This window comes from Lissotriton helveticus, chromosome 6 (genome assembly GCF_964261635.1).
Source record: "Lissotriton helveticus chromosome 6, aLisHel1.1, whole genome shotgun sequence".
Classification (NCBI taxonomy): Eukaryota; Metazoa; Chordata; class Amphibia; order Caudata; family Salamandridae; genus Lissotriton; species Lissotriton helveticus.
This window is the reverse complement of record NC_136067.1, coordinates 1,331,485,894-1,331,503,772: the sequence shown is the minus strand read 5'-3', so window position 1 is coordinate 1,331,503,772 and position 17,879 is coordinate 1,331,485,894. Positions and strand designations below refer to the sequence as shown.

Here is a 17,879-nt window from a genome sequence, read left to right as displayed (position 1 = left end):
CAACCTGCCACGGTACTTCTCTCTGCTGGGGATTTCGATTTGCTAACCACCAAGAATCATCGTTACAGCTGTAATGCGATGGTATCCTTGGTCCTACAGCCTCTAGCTCCCACGGTTGCGGAATTGGGTTCCGCCAAAAGTTATCAGTGTGGCGAGTATGGTTGTGGTTGTTGTACCTTTTTGGGTAGAAGTAGGACAGTGATCTAGTTGCAATCCCTCCCGGGGTGATATTAAATTCCCGGGAGCAGAGGTATTCGGCCATACTGGGATCCTCAAACGTAATTACAACGCAATCACCTCGGAGGTTTTTTTTCCTATAACCTACCCACTGGGTCCGACATACTGACGCTATTTTACTGTTCCAGTGGGGCGGAACTGGGCGATTTGTATTCAACCAATGCTGAACCTTATTCTGTAGGGACCAGTTGGGCTCTATTCCCTCTCCTGTAAGTTCTGGTACCCCTGTCATGACTACCACGTATGGGGATGCCTCAGGTGGCATATTTAAAGTAGGTCTTTGATCTATCGGCCTTCCAGGGGCGCTTTTTGGGGGATTTGTATTTGTTGCGGCAGGGGTACTAGGGACAGGTGGATTTATGGTTGGGGTAGTTACTGTCGGGGTTAATTGGGAACTAGTTTGTAAGGAAATAGTCAAAGGCTTGGGAGCTGGTTTTTGTGCGACCGGAAAGTTAGCTACTGTTGAAGTGGTTGATGTAGATTGCATTTTAGTCTGTGCGGAAGGTAAGGTAACTGATTTTTTAGTTACAGGGAGAGTAATCGAGGAACTTTGGGGTGGTTTTGGATGAGATTGTGGGGGAATAGATTTAAGAGAGCCTAAGATTTTTGTTACTTGACTCTCAATATTGATGAGTCTAGATTCTAGCGGGCGAATGTAAGAATTTAGGAGAGAGGCTATCTCCTTCATTAGTCTCGCTAGTTCTCGCTCTCTACCTGATTGCTGTGGGCTTCGGGGTTCTGGAATTAAAGAATCTTGTAGATCGTGTGGTAGATGATGTACTATAACAGGATTATTTATTGGGGGAATAGAGTGGTGGGATAGTGTTGGAAAGTTTGTGTCATCGACCAAAATTGGGTGATTGATTACTTTGGTATTTTCGATATGTTCAGGGGATTTCCTTACGTTCCTTTTCCTTATAGCTCCCTCCCGCCTCCCTCTCATTTGCCCTGTTTCTTCAGGCGTTGGGTCGGGAAAAATATCAGGAGTTTTTTCCAGATCGCTTTCTGAAAAAGTCACTGAAATTTGTGATGCTGAAAGATTTACATTATTTGGAAGGCTAAGCCTATTTGCATTCACCACGATTTGACTAGGTGCTGGCTGAATTTCTGGGGTTTTTGCAGTTGCCAATAGTCCCAATGAGGATCGACGTGCGATTTTAAGTTCCGTTAAGACCCTCCTCTCAATTAAGCTTATGCTTTGGTCAATGAATGTGTTCGCTTTGGCTAAAAAGTCGTCCATAGGGCCCAATAGTGTTTCTCCTATACCTGGCTTATTAGGTTTTTTCAGCTTGGTAGATCTTGTATTCATTTTTGTGGTCATTATCCAATAGGTAGGCGTTGGTAGCTCTTTTTATGTTAACTATCAGTGATAAGAATATTCAATGAAGATAGGTAATACCTGTATTGGGACGACCAAAAGGTTGAGCTTAGGGGGGTGGGCCGGACCGGACTCGCACGTTCTTGAACGGCCTCAAACGGCCCGCTCTTTGCCCGGTCTTCGCCCCGGGCTGCGACCCGCGCGCGTCCCGCGAGGCGCGTGCCCTGGGTCGGATTATAAGGTGTGGCTGTCAATGGAGGCGTGGCACTGGGAGGGGGCGCGGCTACACACGGGAAGAGGACCAGCTGGAGTTGGTGATTGCTGGTCCTCGCAGTCCCGGGGCCGGCGCCTCACCCTCCTCTGCGGCCACGAGGTCTTGACAATCTCCCAGCCGGTTCCGCAGTTCAAGGCGGGGTGGTCAGCGACTCCAGTCACGCTGATGCTTCAAGCAGGGGGACAACACCAGGCAGTCAGTAAGCGAGTGGCACCCGCGAAGCGGGTGCCGCGAGAAGTTAAGGGGCTCGGCTGGAGGCGTGGCACTGGGAGGGGGCGCGGCTACACACGGGAAGAGGACCAGCTGGAGTTGGTGATTGCTGGTCCTCGCAGTCCCGGGGCCGGCGCCTCACCCTCCTCTGCGGCCACGAGGTCTTGACAATCTCCCAGCCGGTTCCGCAGTTCAAGGCGGGGTGGTCAGCGACTCCAGTCACGCTGATGCTTCAAGCAGGGGGACAACACCAGGCAGCCAGTAAGCGAGTGGCACCCGCGAAGCGGGTGCCGCGAGAAGTTAAGGGGCTCGGCTGGAGGCGTGGCACTGGGAGGGGGCGCGGCTACACACGGGAAGAGGACCAGCTGGAGTTGGTGATTGCTGGTCCTCGCAGTCCCGGGGCCGGCGCCTCACCCTCCTCTGCGGCCACGAGGTCTTGACAATCTCCCAGCCGGTTCCGCAGTTCAAGGCGGGGTGGTCAGCGACTCCAGTCACGCTGATGCTTCAAGCAGGGGGACAACACCAGGCAGTCAGTAAGCGAGTGGCACCCGCGAAGCGGGTGTCGCGAGAAGTTAAGGGGCTCGGCTGGAGGCGTGGCACTGGGAGGGGGCGCGGCTACACACGGGAAGAGGACCACCTGGAGTTGGTGATTGCTGGTCCTCGCAGTCCCGGGGCCGGCGCCTCACCCTCCTCTGCGGCCACGAGGTCTTGACAATCTCCCAGCCGGTTCCGCAGTTCAAGGCGGGGTGGTCAGTGACTCCAGTCGCGCTGATGCTTCAAGCAGGGGGACAACACCAGGCAGTCAGTAAGCGAGTGGCACCCGCGAAGCGGGTGCCGCGAGAAGTTAAGGGGCTCGGCTGGAGGCGTGGCACTGGGAGGGGGCGCGGCTACACACGGGAAGAGGACCAGCTGGAGCTGGTGATTGCTGGTCCTCGCAGTCCCGGGGCCGGCGCCTCACCCTCCTCTGCGGCCACGAGGTCTTGACAATCTCCCAGCCGGTTCCGCAGTTCAAGGCGGGGTGGTCAGCGACTCCAGTCACGCTGATGCTTCAAGCAGGGGGACAACACCAGGCAGTCAGTAAGCGAGTGGCACCCGCGAAGCGGGTGCCGCGAGAAGTTAAGGGGCTCGGCTGGAGGCGTGGCACTGGGAGGGGGCGCGGCTACACACGGGAAGAGGACCAGCTGGAGTTGGTGATTGCTGGTCCTCGCAGTCCCGGGGCCGGCGCCTCACCCTCCTCTGCGGCCACGAGGTCTTGACAATCTCCCAGCCGGTTCCGCAGTTCAAGGTGGGGTGGTCAGCGACTCCAGTCGCGCTGATGCTTCAAGCAGGGGGACAACACCAGGCAGTCAGTAAGCGAGTGGCACCCGCGAAGCGGGTGCCGCGAGAAGTTAATGGGCTCGGCTGGAGGCGTGGCACTGGGAGGGGGCGCGGCTACACACGGGAAGAGGACCAGCTGGAGTTGGTGATTGCTGGTCCTCGCAGTCCCGGGGCCGGCGCCTCACCCTCCTCTGCGGCCACGAGGTCTTGACAATCTCCCAGCCGGTTCCGCAGTTCAAGGCGGGGTGGTCAGCGACTCCAGTCGCGCTGATGCTTCAAGCAGGGGGACAACACCAGGCAGTCAGTAAGCGAGTGGCACCCGCGAAGCGGGTGCCGCGAGAAGTTAAGGGGCTCGGCTGGAGGCGTGGCACTGGGAGGGGGCGCGGCTACACACGGGAAGAGGACCAGCTGGAGTTGGTGATTGCTGGTCCTCGCAGTCCCGGGGCCGGCGCCTCACCCTCCTCTGCGGCCACGAGGTCTTGACAATCTCCCAGCCGGTTCCGCAGTTCAAGGCGGGGTGGTCAGCGACTCCAGTCGCGCTGATGCTTCAAGCAGGGGGACAACACCAGGCAGTCAGTAAGCGAGTGGCACCTCAACCATCCACATGAAATAATTCAATAAGTCAATTGCTTTTATGAGAAACACACCAATTTTAAAGTCCTTCTTTAATGTAACCAAGTGCATGCTGCATTAAGGTAAGTAGAGGATTAGGTATGCATAGGTTTACATGTTTAACTCAAATTCAGTTTAGTAAAAAAGAGATCGCACTTGAAATCGGTTAACAATTATGTGGAAGTCTTATTAACCTGTGGCGTACATTAGTTATTTAAAGAGCATTTAATCAAATTACCTGTCAGATCCCAGAAGCCTGAATATTCTCGTACTGTCTGATATTTCTTGTGTGATCTGTTTGATACAAAACAATCACTCATTAATGAATCAAGTTGACAGCTTTTTACATAAAAGTAGAATGATGTACCTATTTTATTAAATAAACTCTTGTCATATGCTAATTTAATTACAAAAGCAGACCCTTTGCTTCTGAAGTACCTTTCACATTAAAATGTGCAGACATTAACACAGAAAACTAATCAGCAGTGCTAGATTAATAGTAATGAATATGCTACTTACCAGTATGCATCTGTTCTTGGCATGTAGGGCTGCTAACATTCATATCTGTAGCATAGATCGCCGCCTAGTGTTGGATCCGGATGATTGCACATTGTTGTCCTGGAAGAGTCTTCGAAGTATCACGAGATAGGTGGCTCCTCCCCTGGACTACAGTGCGCATGGGCATCGACTCCATCCCCAGATTGTTTTTAGCCATTGTGGCAAAGATGGAGTTTAACAGTGAAAGTGATGGCCATGCTAGAGATTAAATGCAAGAAAAGTCTGCAGCCGCTACGGGCGCCAGGGAGGAGGGCGGGCGATATGAATGTTAGCAGCCCTACATGCCAAGAACAGATGCATACTGGTAAGTAGCATATTCAGTTCGAGGCATGTGGGCTGCTAAGGGCTGCTAAATTCATATCTGTAGCATAGAATACATAGCAGTCCCTCCATTAACGGCGGCCACCCGTGCATCTGCAGAAGTCTGAAAAAGTGTTTTAAGAACAGCCTGTCCTACAGCTGCCTGCTGTTTGGAATGCACATCTACACAGTAATGTTTGGTAAACGTATGTGGTGTAGACCATGTGGCTGCCCTACAAATGTCTTCTAAAGGAATGTTACCCACGAATGCCATGGAGGCCCCCAACTTGCGTGTGGAGTGTGCTCTGGGGGGGACCGTTAAAGTGCGCTTAGCCTTCTGATAGCAAATCTGAATACACTTAACGATCCACCTGGCTATTCCTGCTTTGGAAATGGGGTTGCCTTTATGCTGGGCTGCGAAGGCAACAAAGAGTTGCTGTGTCTGTTGTGTTCTGTCAATGTAGTACATAAGCGCTCTTTTGACATCAAGCGTATGGAGCATCCTTTCTGCTACCGTTTCTGGGTTGGGAAAGAATGCGGGCAGTTTGATTGACATGAAACTGCGACACCACCTTAGGGAGAAATTTGGGGTTAGTGCGCAGCACCACCCTGTTTGAATGAATTTGTATAAATGGCTCTTGAATGGTGAGCGCCTGTAGCTCACTAACACGTCTTAGAGACGTCATGGCAATGAGAAAAGCCACTTTCCATGTGAGGAACTGAAGCTCACATGAATGCAGAGGTTCAAATGGGGGACCCATCAATCTGGTGAGCACCACATTGAGGTTCCACACAGGAGCTGGCGGGGTCCTGGGAGGGATGACCCGCTTCAGCCCTTCCAGGAATGCTTTAATGGCAGGCACCCTGAAGACAGAGAGATGCTGCCTGTTTTGGAGATAAGCCGCTATGGCGGATAAGTGTATCCTAATGGAAGCGTATGCTAGATTGCATTTATAAAGATGCAACAGATAGCAGATGATATTAAGAATGGATGCATCGAGCGGGTTGATAGCGTGCTCGGTACAGTAGATGACAAACCGCTTCCATTTTGCTGCATCGCAAGCTCTGGTAGTGGGCTTCCTTGCCTCCCGGATGATGTCCATGCATTCAGGGGGCAAATCAAGGTAGCCAAACTCTAAGATCTCAGGAGCCAGATTGAGCTGCTGCGGATCTGGGTGCTGAATGTCGCCACGGTTCTGCGTTAAGAGCCGGGGTGTGAGGTGCAGTCTTTGATGCGGTACCACGGAGAGTTCGAGGAACGTGGTGTACCACGGTTGTCGCGCCCACGTTGGAGCAACTACGATGAGCGTCAGCGAGTGTTGCTTTAGCTTTTTTGCCACCAGCGTAATGAGAGGCGCTGGGGGAAAAGCGTACGCAAATCTGCCTGACCAGTTCATCCATAACGCATTGCCCTGCGATAGTGGGTGAGGGAACCTGGCGTCAAAGCTTTGGCATTTTGCGTTTTCCTCCGTGGCAAACGGGTCTATCTCTGGATGACCCCACTGCTGGAAGTACGGGCGGAGTACTGATGGATGTAACTCCCACTCGTGCATCTGGTGGCTGGACCTGCTGAGCAGATCCGCCATCTGATTGTCCGTGCCCGGGAGGTGTTCCGCCATGAGGAAGATGTTCCTCTGAATGGCCCACTTCCACATGCTCTGAGCCAGATGAGACAACTGTGGAGAGTGCGTACCTCCCTGCTTTTGAATGTAGTACATGGCTGTCATGTTGTCCGTCCGGATCAACACGACTTTGTTGCACAGATGTACTTTGAAGGACTTGAGTGCCATGAAGATTGCCATCAGCTTCAAGTAGTTGATGTGCATCTTCCTCTGTTGCGTTGTCCATAGACCCTGCACTGTATAGTGGAGCACATGAGCCCCCCATCCCTGGAGAGATGCGTCAGTCGTTAGTGTAATCTGTGGCACAGGCTCCTGGAACGGTCGGCCCTTGCAAAGGTTGTGTGGATTCCACCAATGCAGAGAGCTGTATGCCCGACCCGTCACCAACACTAGGTCGTTTAGCTGTCCTTGAGCCTGAGTCCACTGATGCGCTAAGCATTCTTGGAGCGGACGCATATGGAGTCTCGCGTGCGGGACTATGAAGATGCAGGAGGCCATCATGCCTATCAACTGCATGAACACTCTCGCTGGGAGTGAGTGGTGCGGTCTGAACTTTTGGATCAGCGCCTGGATGTTGTCGATCCTCGCTGGGTTTGGCTGAGCTGTGGCAGCCAGGGTATTGATCGTCGCGCCTAAATACTGCCGCACATGGGCCGGCTGAAGGTGTGACTTCGGGTAGTTCAGTGTAAATCCTAGACTGTGAAGGAGGTGAATGGTGTGGGACATGTCTGCGGCGCACTGCTGGGCTGACTTTGCCTGCACGAGCCAGTCGTCCAGATAAGGGTAGACATGTATACCCTGTCTCCGGAGGTGTGCCGCCACTGTCGCCAGACATTTTGTGAACACTCTGGGAGCAGTGGTCACTCCGAAGGGGAGCACCTTGAACTGGTAATGCCTGTTTTGGATGGTGAACCTGAGGTACTTTCTGTGGGATGGGTGGAGTGGTATGTGAAAGTAAGCATCCTTGAGGTCCAAGGTTGCGAGGAAGTCTCCCTGTTGTAACAAGGGGAAAACCTGCTGCAGTGTCAACATGTGGAAGTGTTCTGAAAGAATGTACTGGTTCAAGGGGCGCAGGTCTAGAATCGGTCTGAGTGAGCCGTCGTTTTTTGGGATTAAGAAGTACAGGGAATAAACCCCTGTGCCTTCTTCCTCCACTGGCACGAGCTCTATTGCGCCCTTTTGCAGCATCACCAGAACCTCCTGCTGCAATAAGTGCAAGTGCTCTGCTGACATAGGACGGTGTTTTGGGGGCATGGGTGGTGGGGTGGATGTCAGTTCTAAACAATAGCCGAACTGTATAAGTTTCCTGACCCACCTGTCTGTGGTGATGGACTTCCAGACGGGCAGGAACTGTTGGAGTCTCCCCCCGACAGGTGTTGGATGGTCGGGGGGCAGTGACAGGGAGTCACTGTTTGTTGGCGGCAGAGGAACGGGAACTGTTGTTGCCTCTGCCTCTACCCTTGGCACTGTTTCCTCTGTATCCACCTCTGCCCTCCTTGCTGTAGGAGGATTGCGCACCACTTTTATTGAATGGCGTCTGCTGCGACATGTGCCCTCTGTTAACACCTCGATTGCCTGAGCGACGAAAAGTGTTCCCTCTAAATTGTTGTGACTGGACTTGGCAGTCTCGGTATCTTTTTTGATCTTCTCCAGGGTGGTGTCCACCTCTGGGCCAAACAACCTGTCTGGATTAACGGGCTGGTTGAGGATAGTAGTCTGGATCTCTGGCTTGAATCCCGAGATGCGGAGCCATGCCTGACGCCTCAACATCACACTAGTGTTGATCGCTCTCGCTGCCGTGTCCGCAACATCTAGCGCACACTTTATAGCAGCGTTGGAGATGAGCTTCCCCTCCTGGATAAGCATTTCAGCTCCCTCTTTAAACTGGTCTGGGAGGTGTTGTAACAGCTGCTCTAGGGTGTCGTAGTGTGCCCTATCGTATCTGGCCAACAGAGCCTGCGTGTTTGAGATGCGCCATATGTTGGCCGCCTGAGCTGCCACCCTCTTCCCAGATGCCTCTAGCACTTTTGACTCTTTGTCTGGGGGAGGAGCTTCACCCGTGGTTTGGGAGTTTGCCCTCTTGCGGGCATTAGAGACCACCAAAGAGTCCAAAGGCAACTGGCCCCCTGATGTAGGTCGGGTCTCCAGGTGCCGGTCTGTACTTCTTCTCAATGCGTGGGTTTACCACCCGGGATCTTGTGGGTTCTTCGAAAATGTCTGCCGCATGCTTAAGGATCCCTTTCAACATTGGGAGAGTCTTGACAGTTTTTTCAGCAGTAGAGAAAGTGTCAAAAAGGAAGTCCACCTCCACGGGGTCAGCATGCATTTCCACTTTATGGTTTGTAGCTGCCCGTTCAATTAAGGCATTAAATGCCGCAGAGTCCTCAGTGGGAGACGGCTTTACGGTATAAACCTGTGGATCCTGGACCGTCTGCTGGTCCCCTTGATCACCAGTGTCCATCCATGAGTTCTGCTGCTCATCGGGCTCTGTATGAGCAGGAAAATTGTACTCCTCATCTTGCTCCCCTCCATCCCCATCAGAGTATGTGGGTGAAGGTGTTGCACTCCGCCCATGCTGAGGAAGAATCCGCTCCATAAGAACTGGTGCTTCTGCTGCAGGCTTTTTACGTTTCAGAGGAATGGTAAAGGACTGCACAGGTTGTGAAGTAATCTTCCTTTTGCATAGCGTGAGTTTCCCGGTGTCGGCATCGATGAAATGCTCCGACCGTTCTTCAACCAAAGGGTGTCGATGACCTACAGTCCCAGCCGGTGGAGTGGACGTCGACACAGCGTCTGTGGGCACCGACCGTGGTGCAAAGGCCTTCGGCGCCACCTTAGGCGGCAACGTGTAGAGGAGCGGCGCCGATGTGGTCTTCGGTGGGTCTGCCGGCTTCGGTGCGAAGGAGTCTTCGGGTCCGATGCCAAAGCCTTGTCCTTAAGGCGCTTAAGGGAGTCCGAGACCTGCTTCGTAAAGGAAGCGGACGGTTTCGTCGATCCGACCGATGTCCTCGGTCCGCCTCCCGGGGAAGACCCGAGCGTGGCTGACTTGTGTTTGTCCGGACGAGGCGCAGGAGCACTCTTGACTGGTGCGCTTCGATCCCTGTCCACTGCCGCAGACGTCGATACCTATGGCTTCGGATCGATAGGTTTTCCTTTAGGGGTCACGGCCCCAGACCTTTGGTCTGCGCCCTTCACCGACTTCGCGTCAACGGGCCCCTTGGTCTTCGGCGCGACAGACTGTCCCGATGTCGGCTCGACAGTCTTCTTGGGAGTCGGCTTGTCCACCTTGGTGGTCACCGGCTCGACGGGCTTCTTCGAGCTTGGCTCCTTAACCACCTTCGGCACCTTAGCCTGGTCGGCAGCGTGCGTGTGTTTGGGGGCCCCCGAAGACGATGGCGTCGGCACCGGAGCAGACGTCTTCGGTAGCGATTGGGTGTCGGCCATCTTTGTTTTCATCGATACCGAGGGTTTCGATTTCAGTAATGGCGGCTCCCCGGATATCCGACTCCACGAGCTGGAAGATAGACGGGACCGAACGCGAACAATACCGACGGTGCAAAGAAGGCCTTTTGGCCTTGAAAAAGTTCTATCACGATTCCGAACAGGAGACGTCGAAATCCCATCCGAACCCAATGGCGGAAAAAAACAATCTGGGGATGGAGTCGATGCCCATGCGCACTGTAGTCCAGGGGAGGAGCCACCTATCTCGTGATACTTCGAAGACTCTTCCAGGACAACAATGTGCAATCACCCGGACCCAACACTAGGCGGCGATCTATGCTACAGATATGAATTTAGCAGCCCACATGCCTCGAACACTAAATTTAGGTTGACTGCCTGTGTAATGTCATGTGTGAGTTAAACACTGTAGGCATATCTTGCACCTAGAGACTTTCTCAGAGATGTTTATTAGCTCAAGCATTTTTATCTATCACACGTTCTTTGTCTAAGTGAATCCACCCAAGTTGAAGTAGTATGCCCAAACATAAGTCTTGAGCGCTTTGTGGCACACGACTCAGACTGCATCTCATGGATCAGGTTCAAAAAGGCCCAAACCAGTCTGGGCTTGCTTGTGTTCCCATTGACAGGGAACAAGGCTAGATGTTCAGATTTGATTGCCCATTTGGAAACCGCCAAAACTTACAATTATACTCCCTAAACTTAAGGACCAGCCTCCTTCTCAGAATAATATGGGAATATTGGGAAACCGAGGACCAGGAAAAAGGTTGGCTTGCAAAGGATGATGCAATTTGGCCAAATGGAATAGGAACTTTACTTTCCATGTTCAGGTCAACAATCGTGACCCAAGACTGCATCACTGTTTTAAAGCACTACATTTCTTTAAACCACGTGCCAAAACAAAAAAGTTACTTACCTTTAGTATCAATATTTCTGATGGATACACAATATTTGCCCACATTCCTCTCTTTACGATTTATCCTTACAGGATTCAAACTAGACAAGAAAATCTTTTCCATAGCAACAGGTCTTCAACACTGACAGGTGGCGCCATGCAGCTCCAGCCATAACGCCTCTGGACATGAAGACACTGGAGTATATAAGGTATCGACAGGTATACTGGTGTAACTTTCTGCACATTCTCTGTGCCTTGAATTGGCTTGGAGAGAGGAACCAAGATAGCAACAACTGTGAAATATGCAGCAAATGTACGAGCTACTTACCTTCTGTAACAATGTATCTGGTAGGGACGATTCTAGCCGCAGATTCCTTAACGTAGAATTATCCCCAGGCATGAGACTGGATCCGGAAAACTTTTTTGCCACGGCATCCCTGCACGCCGGGGGGGCGACACCACGTAACTCCGCCCTGACGTGGGCCTCGTTCGTGACGTCAGCAAGGATACATAAGTCCCACCCCGGCACGCCAACGCCAGTTTTCTTCTGAGAACTTTTCCTTGCCAGAACGCGGAGCCATCACAAACAAAACAGTGAGAATACTGGAACAGTGTGCCAAAAAAACAGCTAAACAGAAAGGGAAGAAGCGAATGGTGAGGAACAACACCATCCAGAATAGTGCCAGGCACTGTGGCACTAAAAGTCATGGAATGAAAGAACAAGCACAGCTACTTCTAATGCAAGCCTACAAACAAATACAACAGCCTCCCCGGAGGCAGAAAGCATGTGAAAAATTGCACAGCAGACTAATAAGTCTGCAACCACCGCCCGGAACAGACAAGGGTGCCAAGGACAGAACAGAAGAGTAACGACAATTCAACACTAGCAGGGAGAAACATCTCCTGAAAAGAGCTAAGGGGTGAGACCCAGCCAAGGTACCTCAACCCCAAGGACTACAAAGGATTCAGAAGTACAAGCAACAAAAGGAAGAAGGGCACGAGTGAACCCCACAATGGAGATCAAGGTGCAGGGGCACAGAAGTACCCATAAATTCATCAACTAATCACCAAAAAGGAAGGAATGGAGCAACAACAAGGCGAGCATCCCCCTAGGGAGGGAGAAAGAAAAGGGCACTCGCAGATGACAACCACCCGGAGGCAGGCGAGTGCAGAAGACCAAGAAGGGTCCTAGCAGAACGGGGAGGAAGAGCGGGTTGTGAAGGAATCTTCGGCTAGAATCGTCTCTACCAGATACATCGTTACCGAAGGTAAGTAACTCGTACATCTGATAGAGACTACTAGCCGCAGATTTCTTAACGTAGAATAGATACCCTAGCCATACCCAAGGGGAAGGAGGGTCTGCGAGAGGACGCCCCCAGTCTGAACAGCACAGGGCCCTAACAGGGGATGATTTATAGGGACAGGGAGTAGACCAGTCCCCCCTCCCAAGCAGAAGAGACCTCGCCCTCTTGGAGGAACACCGACCCTACAGGGGATGTGTTAATAAGACAAGAGAGGCGGCTCAGCCCCCACCAGGAGGAACTAACCCAAGACTCCAAGGAGAATATGTAGAAACAAAGACAAAGGCCTCCGTTGGAAACACATACAGTGAGGAGGGCAGCCGAACCTATCACAGCTTGAAGTAAACAGCCAAGACAGAACGGCGCCTCAGGCAATAAAGGCACACGCGAAAGAAAGACGCAGTCTCACAAGGCTCTAGCAGAACAAGAAGCAGAAGCGCCAAGGCCCCCAGCCGTAGACCAGATGAGCAGGCAGACGCAGCCAGCCGCTGACAAGCGCCACCAAACTGAACACCCAGACTACGCCGGGTTCAGACAAAGGCAATGCCCGAAACTATCCTAAACGATCCCAGAAGGAGACCGCTCCGGACAGAAGCGATCCATGCAGAAGTGCGAGCAGCCGGAAAATAAGAGGAGAAACAAGTAGGATAGACCAAGCCGTCAACACATGAAAGAATCACATCTGGAACACCAGACAGAGGACCAAACCAAACGGCGGGCAAAAAGGCAAAAACACTGCAGCACAACGCCGTAGAGGACAAGCCACACCCAGGCAAGAACAAGAAGCCGCACCAGCGGAATACAGCAACACCAGGAAAGGCGAGGAACCCGCAAAGGGAGTCCACACCCTCTCAGTGAAAGACAGAGCTATACAATAGCTACAAGAACCCCACATCGGGTATGACACGTCCCAAAGAAATTATGGGAACCACTCTTAGGGAAGGAAATCCCGCATCAGAGAACAAAACTAAAAAACCTACGGCAGAAACCACAGTAGGCTTAGTAAGCAGCCAAAAAGTACACTCTTGCCAAAAAGGGGCTGAGCCAGACGCCAACTGAAGAGGAGGAACAACCAAGGGACCCAGAGGACACAGCAAAGCACACAGAAAGTGTAACGGTCACTCCAACACCAGGTTCCAGCAGCAAGTGGGATAACACATCCCACCATGACCCGGAGGGTCAACAAACTAACCTACTGAGGACGAGGAGGAGGGGTCGGAGCCCGGCAAGAAGACGCTGAATGGCGGAGTCCACATGAGTATTAAACAGAAGGACCCCGTCAAAGGGCAGGCCAACCAGACGCTCTCTAATATTTTCAGGAAAAACAGCATCAAGTAGCCAAGCATGGCGACGGAGAGCCACAGAAGTGGCCATAGCACGGCAAGAGCATCGGCAACATCCAAGGCCGCACAAAGAATAAACGTGGCCAACTCCCTACCATCCAACACATAGCCCCGCAGATCAGCACGGGCACCCTCATGGGAAACATGAGAAAGAAGGTACTCCACAGAGTCCCGCAGGCTGGAAGTATCCCTGGTCAACACACACAAGGTGTTAAGCGCCCGCCAGGCAGCACTGGAAGAAGCGAAGACATTACGCCCTCATGAATCCAACCACCGGGACACCCGAGACGGAGGAAATATCACCACAGACAAGCACGGAAAGGCATTCCTCAGAAGAGAGCCTTGACTAGAAGGGTGGAAAGAAAGGCAGACTGGGTCGTGCGGAGCAGGACGGTGGCGATGCAGGAGCGCCTGAGGCACCGGATCGCCCGTGGCAGGGCGCCACCAAGCCCCCATAAGAGAATTATGGAGTGACGCTTCAAAAGGCCGGCTCGGCCTCAGACGGGGCAGCCGCCCGCGACGAGGACCGAGAGGGACTCGGAAAAACACCCGTGACTCGACCGTAATCGGCGAGGAAGGCTCCAGGCACGATACGGGGCCGGCTCAGCCTCTAATGAGGCAGCTGCCTGCTCAGAGGACCGAAGGGGACTCAGGGGCAAGCCCGGAGTCCCGGCGATCTCCTGCGACACCACAGGGAGACCGAAGGGATTTGCGGCAAGGCAGGGACGCTAGGCGCCGAAGAGAGGAACCCCCGAAGGCCACACCTCGACGACACCACCCTTCTACGACCTGAAGCTGAAACTTTCGGCGCCTGAGCTGCCGGCGACTCTGTGGATGTCCCGCAGCGAGGCAAGGGATCCGCGGACGTCTCAGGAGGTAGAGGAGGGGCCAAAGAAGTCTGCAGAGCCGCAGCGCAGGCTGTCATTTGGGCCCTATTTGCCCCCAATGCCGGGAAACGGTAGGTAGGAAGGAGACAGGCGGGGGCGCATGTCCCGAGAGGAACCGGCGCCCACCGCTGAATGAGGAAAGGGACTCGGAGAAGAGCTGAAGGACCTACTAGCCGGTGAACCACACCCTTGAGGCCGAGGCGAGGGATGATGTCGCAGACGAAACCGGCGGCTCCTTGCTTCCGAGGTAGGGGAGGACACCGACCTGGACAAGCATGCCGACAGCAATTTCATCCGGCGCTACTGCCGTGATTTAGGCTTAAGGTGCTGACAGGCGTCACAATCCGTCGAGTCGTGGTGCTCCCCCAGGCACCACATGCAAATCGGGTGAGGGTCCGTCGCCGACATGGGACGTGCACAAGAGGTACACGTCTTGAAGCCCGAAGGCATTCTCACATTGTTCCACTAACACCAAAGCGTGAAAAAGAAGGGAAGGCCAGAAAACAGGGCAGGACACAATCCGGATCCGCATTGCACGCGGAAAAGAGAAAAACTGACGTAGGCGCGCCCGGTGGTACTCATGTATCCTCGCTGATGTCACGAGTGCAGACGACTTCAGGGCGGAGTCACATGGTGCCGTCCCCCCGGCACGCAGGGATGCTGTGGCAAAAAAGTTTTCCGGATCCAGTCTCACAGCTGGGGATAATTCTGTTAAGGAATCAGCGGCTAGTAGTCTCTATAAGATAGCATATTTGCATACCATGGGATCTTTTTATACACAAGACTGACTCTGCAGAGGATGAAAGAGGGCAGTGAGGAATCTGGAGGAAGATTATGTATCAACTAGAATAATAAGTTACTTACCTTCAGTAGAGACTCTAACTAACCGCAGATTCCTCACCGTGTGAATTTACCCAGACGCCAGACTGGATCCGGAAACCTTTAAAGTAATTCCCTTCTGTGTCGGCAGACAGCACTGTTTGGCTCTACATTGGGTCTGACCCACCCTGGACATGAGATCGGGGCCACTATATCTGTGCCACCTCAGCGCGCTGGCATCAGGTTCTTTCTGATCTACATCCATGCCTACGACAGGAAAGCCATTGAAATCAGAATGTGTTAGTGTGCAGACTTCCACACTGTATGTGTCCATTCAACAAAACGGGAAGGAAAGTGGATTGGTGAGGAATCTGGTTAAGTTGCTACCAGAAAAGGCATTTCCAAAGCTAAGTAACTTATGCTTCTGATAGTGACTTTTAACTGCAGATTCCTCATCTTGTGAATCGACACCAAATCAGTACACCTACCTTGGTGGTGGGTCTGAGGAATGGCCCAGACAAGGAAATCCTGCACGGCTGATCGAACAAAGTGTCAGTCCTGCCGAACCTGGCTACTCAGGCAGTAGTGCTTCGTGAACGTGTGCAGGGATGTCCATGTTTCAGAATGGTTATTTCGAGAGCCGCAACACAAAATGCCAGCACAATGAAAGCAGCCTTTGCTCTGGTGGAATGAGTGGACAGGCCTTCCCGGAACTGTTCCCTGGCAAGGCTGTAGCAAATCTTAATGCACAATGCAATCATCACGAGATGGTCCACTTTTGCACTGCTTCACTTCTCTTACCCCCGAGAAACTGACGAAATGTTGGTTGTCCCTGGTGTGGTCTACATAAAAGCTAAGTGCCTTCTATGGATCAAGTTGGTGCATACAAAGCTGGCAAGGTGATTGATTTACTTATGTGAAAAGGGCATGAATACCGTGGGCAGGAATGTTGCTTTTGTTTGGAGAACTAATTTGTCTGGGAAGAAGGATATGTACAGTGGCGCCACAGAAAATACCTGCAGTTCATTCCCGTCTTGCCGATGTTATGCGAATGAGGAATACCATCTCAATGGTAAGTAGATTAAAGGGAAAACTGTACATGAGATTAAAGGGAATGTGCATGAAATAAGTGAGCAACAAGTAAAGTTCCCACTGCAGGATCACAAACTGTTTTGGTTGGACCATGTGGATCAGCCCCTTCAAAAAATGCATCACAACCGCTGACTTGAATAGGGATGGCTGATCAAGTAAAAGCAACAAAGCAGAAAGGTAATCTTTAACAGTTGTCATAGCAAGGCCTTGCTGTACTAAGGATAAACAAAACAAGAGAAAGTCTGTTAACTGTGCATTTAGAGTTTGGATGCTTCAGGAGGAACACCAGACAACAAACTTCTCTTAGGGTTGGGTGTAAACGGATTTGAATGGACACCTGGCCACCAAAATGACACCAACCCCTTTGGGAGGAATGTCGAAAGTCATCAACTGTCTCCAGTCAATCTCCACACAAGGAGGTGTAGGTTGTGTAGGCCCAGTGTAAAACCTGGCCCTGTTGTTCCAACAAGAGGTCTTCCCAAAGGGAGCAGATGAATCAGAGGATATGTTTTCAAGGCCAGAAATTCCGGTTACCACTTGGCCCGCCCAGTCCGTGGCCACAAGAATGACTTGAACCTGGTCTTGCTCGATCTTATTCAGTACTCGAGAGGAGAGGGAGGGATGGAGAAGCATACAGGACTCCAAATCTTCAATGGTGGTGGAAGGTGATTCTGAGGGATCATTCCCTTGGGAACTCTAACATGCAAGTTTAGACACTGCACATTCACTGTGGTGGCGAATAGGTTGAGCCAGGGTCTCCCCATTGCTGGAAGAGGCCCTGTGACACCTTCAAGTGTAACTGCCACTCGTGATTCTCTAGGCACGGTCAGCTGAGTTCATCTGCCCTGAAATTTAAAGTTCCCACCAGGTCATGGAGATGCCCTGCAAGTAGAACCAATTCCAAATAGCTGGGCCTCTTGGCACGGAACGCACAACTCCACACTGCCTGTTTGTTGCAATATCACATGGCGGTCGTCTCCTCCGTGAAAACCTGTGCCCGTTCCCCAGGTACTGGGTGAAAGTGTTAATGGCAGAAGGAACGCTTTTAGTGCCAAACAAATCGCTCGCAAAGGCCAATAAATGTGTGTGGGGAGGAGCTTCTGCCTTAGGACAGAGTTCTCTGATCTCAACTGCTCACAGATAACCTCCTCAACCAAGCAACAATGAATCTGCCACAACTTAGTTGTGGGTGGGATAGGGAGAGGGGTTTGCTATCAGTCCAATCTAGGTTGAGAAGCCACCACTGCAGGTCTTTTGCAGTCTTCTTCGACACCTGGATGGAGTTTGACAGGATGTCTTGGTGCTGAGCCTACTGAGACTTCTCATCCCACTGCAACACCAGCATGTGTCATGAGACGTGGTCCATGAGCACGATGCAGGAAGCCAAGAGGCCCAGAAGTCCTAGAACTGCTCTCACTGAGACCCAAGTCAAAGGTTGAAACATTGGGATCATATTCCAAAAGTCTTGGACTCACTGAGATGGAGGAATGGCTTGGAAGAGCACTGTATCAAAGATAGCTCCAATGAAGAGAAGCTATTGTTAAGGAGGCAGGTGTGACTTCGGCAGTTGATGGAAAATCCCAGTGATGTCAACAGGTCAGCCATCGTCTGGAGGTGAATCACAACTGTTTGAGG

At 52.2% G+C, this 17,879-nt stretch overlaps 1 protein-coding gene across 7 annotated transcripts in view; it reads right to left on the bottom strand.

Annotated features, from left to right (window-relative positions):
• MAP4K3 (mitogen-activated protein kinase kinase kinase kinase 3) overlaps positions 1–17,879 on the bottom strand; it is a 1,422,157-nt gene that overhangs the window by 58,018 nt on the left and 1,346,260 nt on the right. For all 7 annotated transcript variants that reach the window (XM_078649063.1, XM_078649064.1, XM_078649058.1 and 4 more), the window contains one exon: positions 4,207–4,262. In XM_078649063.1, coding sequence (XP_078505189.1) covers positions 4,207–4,262 — 56 coding nt within the window. The remainder of the gene's footprint in view (positions 1–4,206; positions 4,263–17,879) is intronic.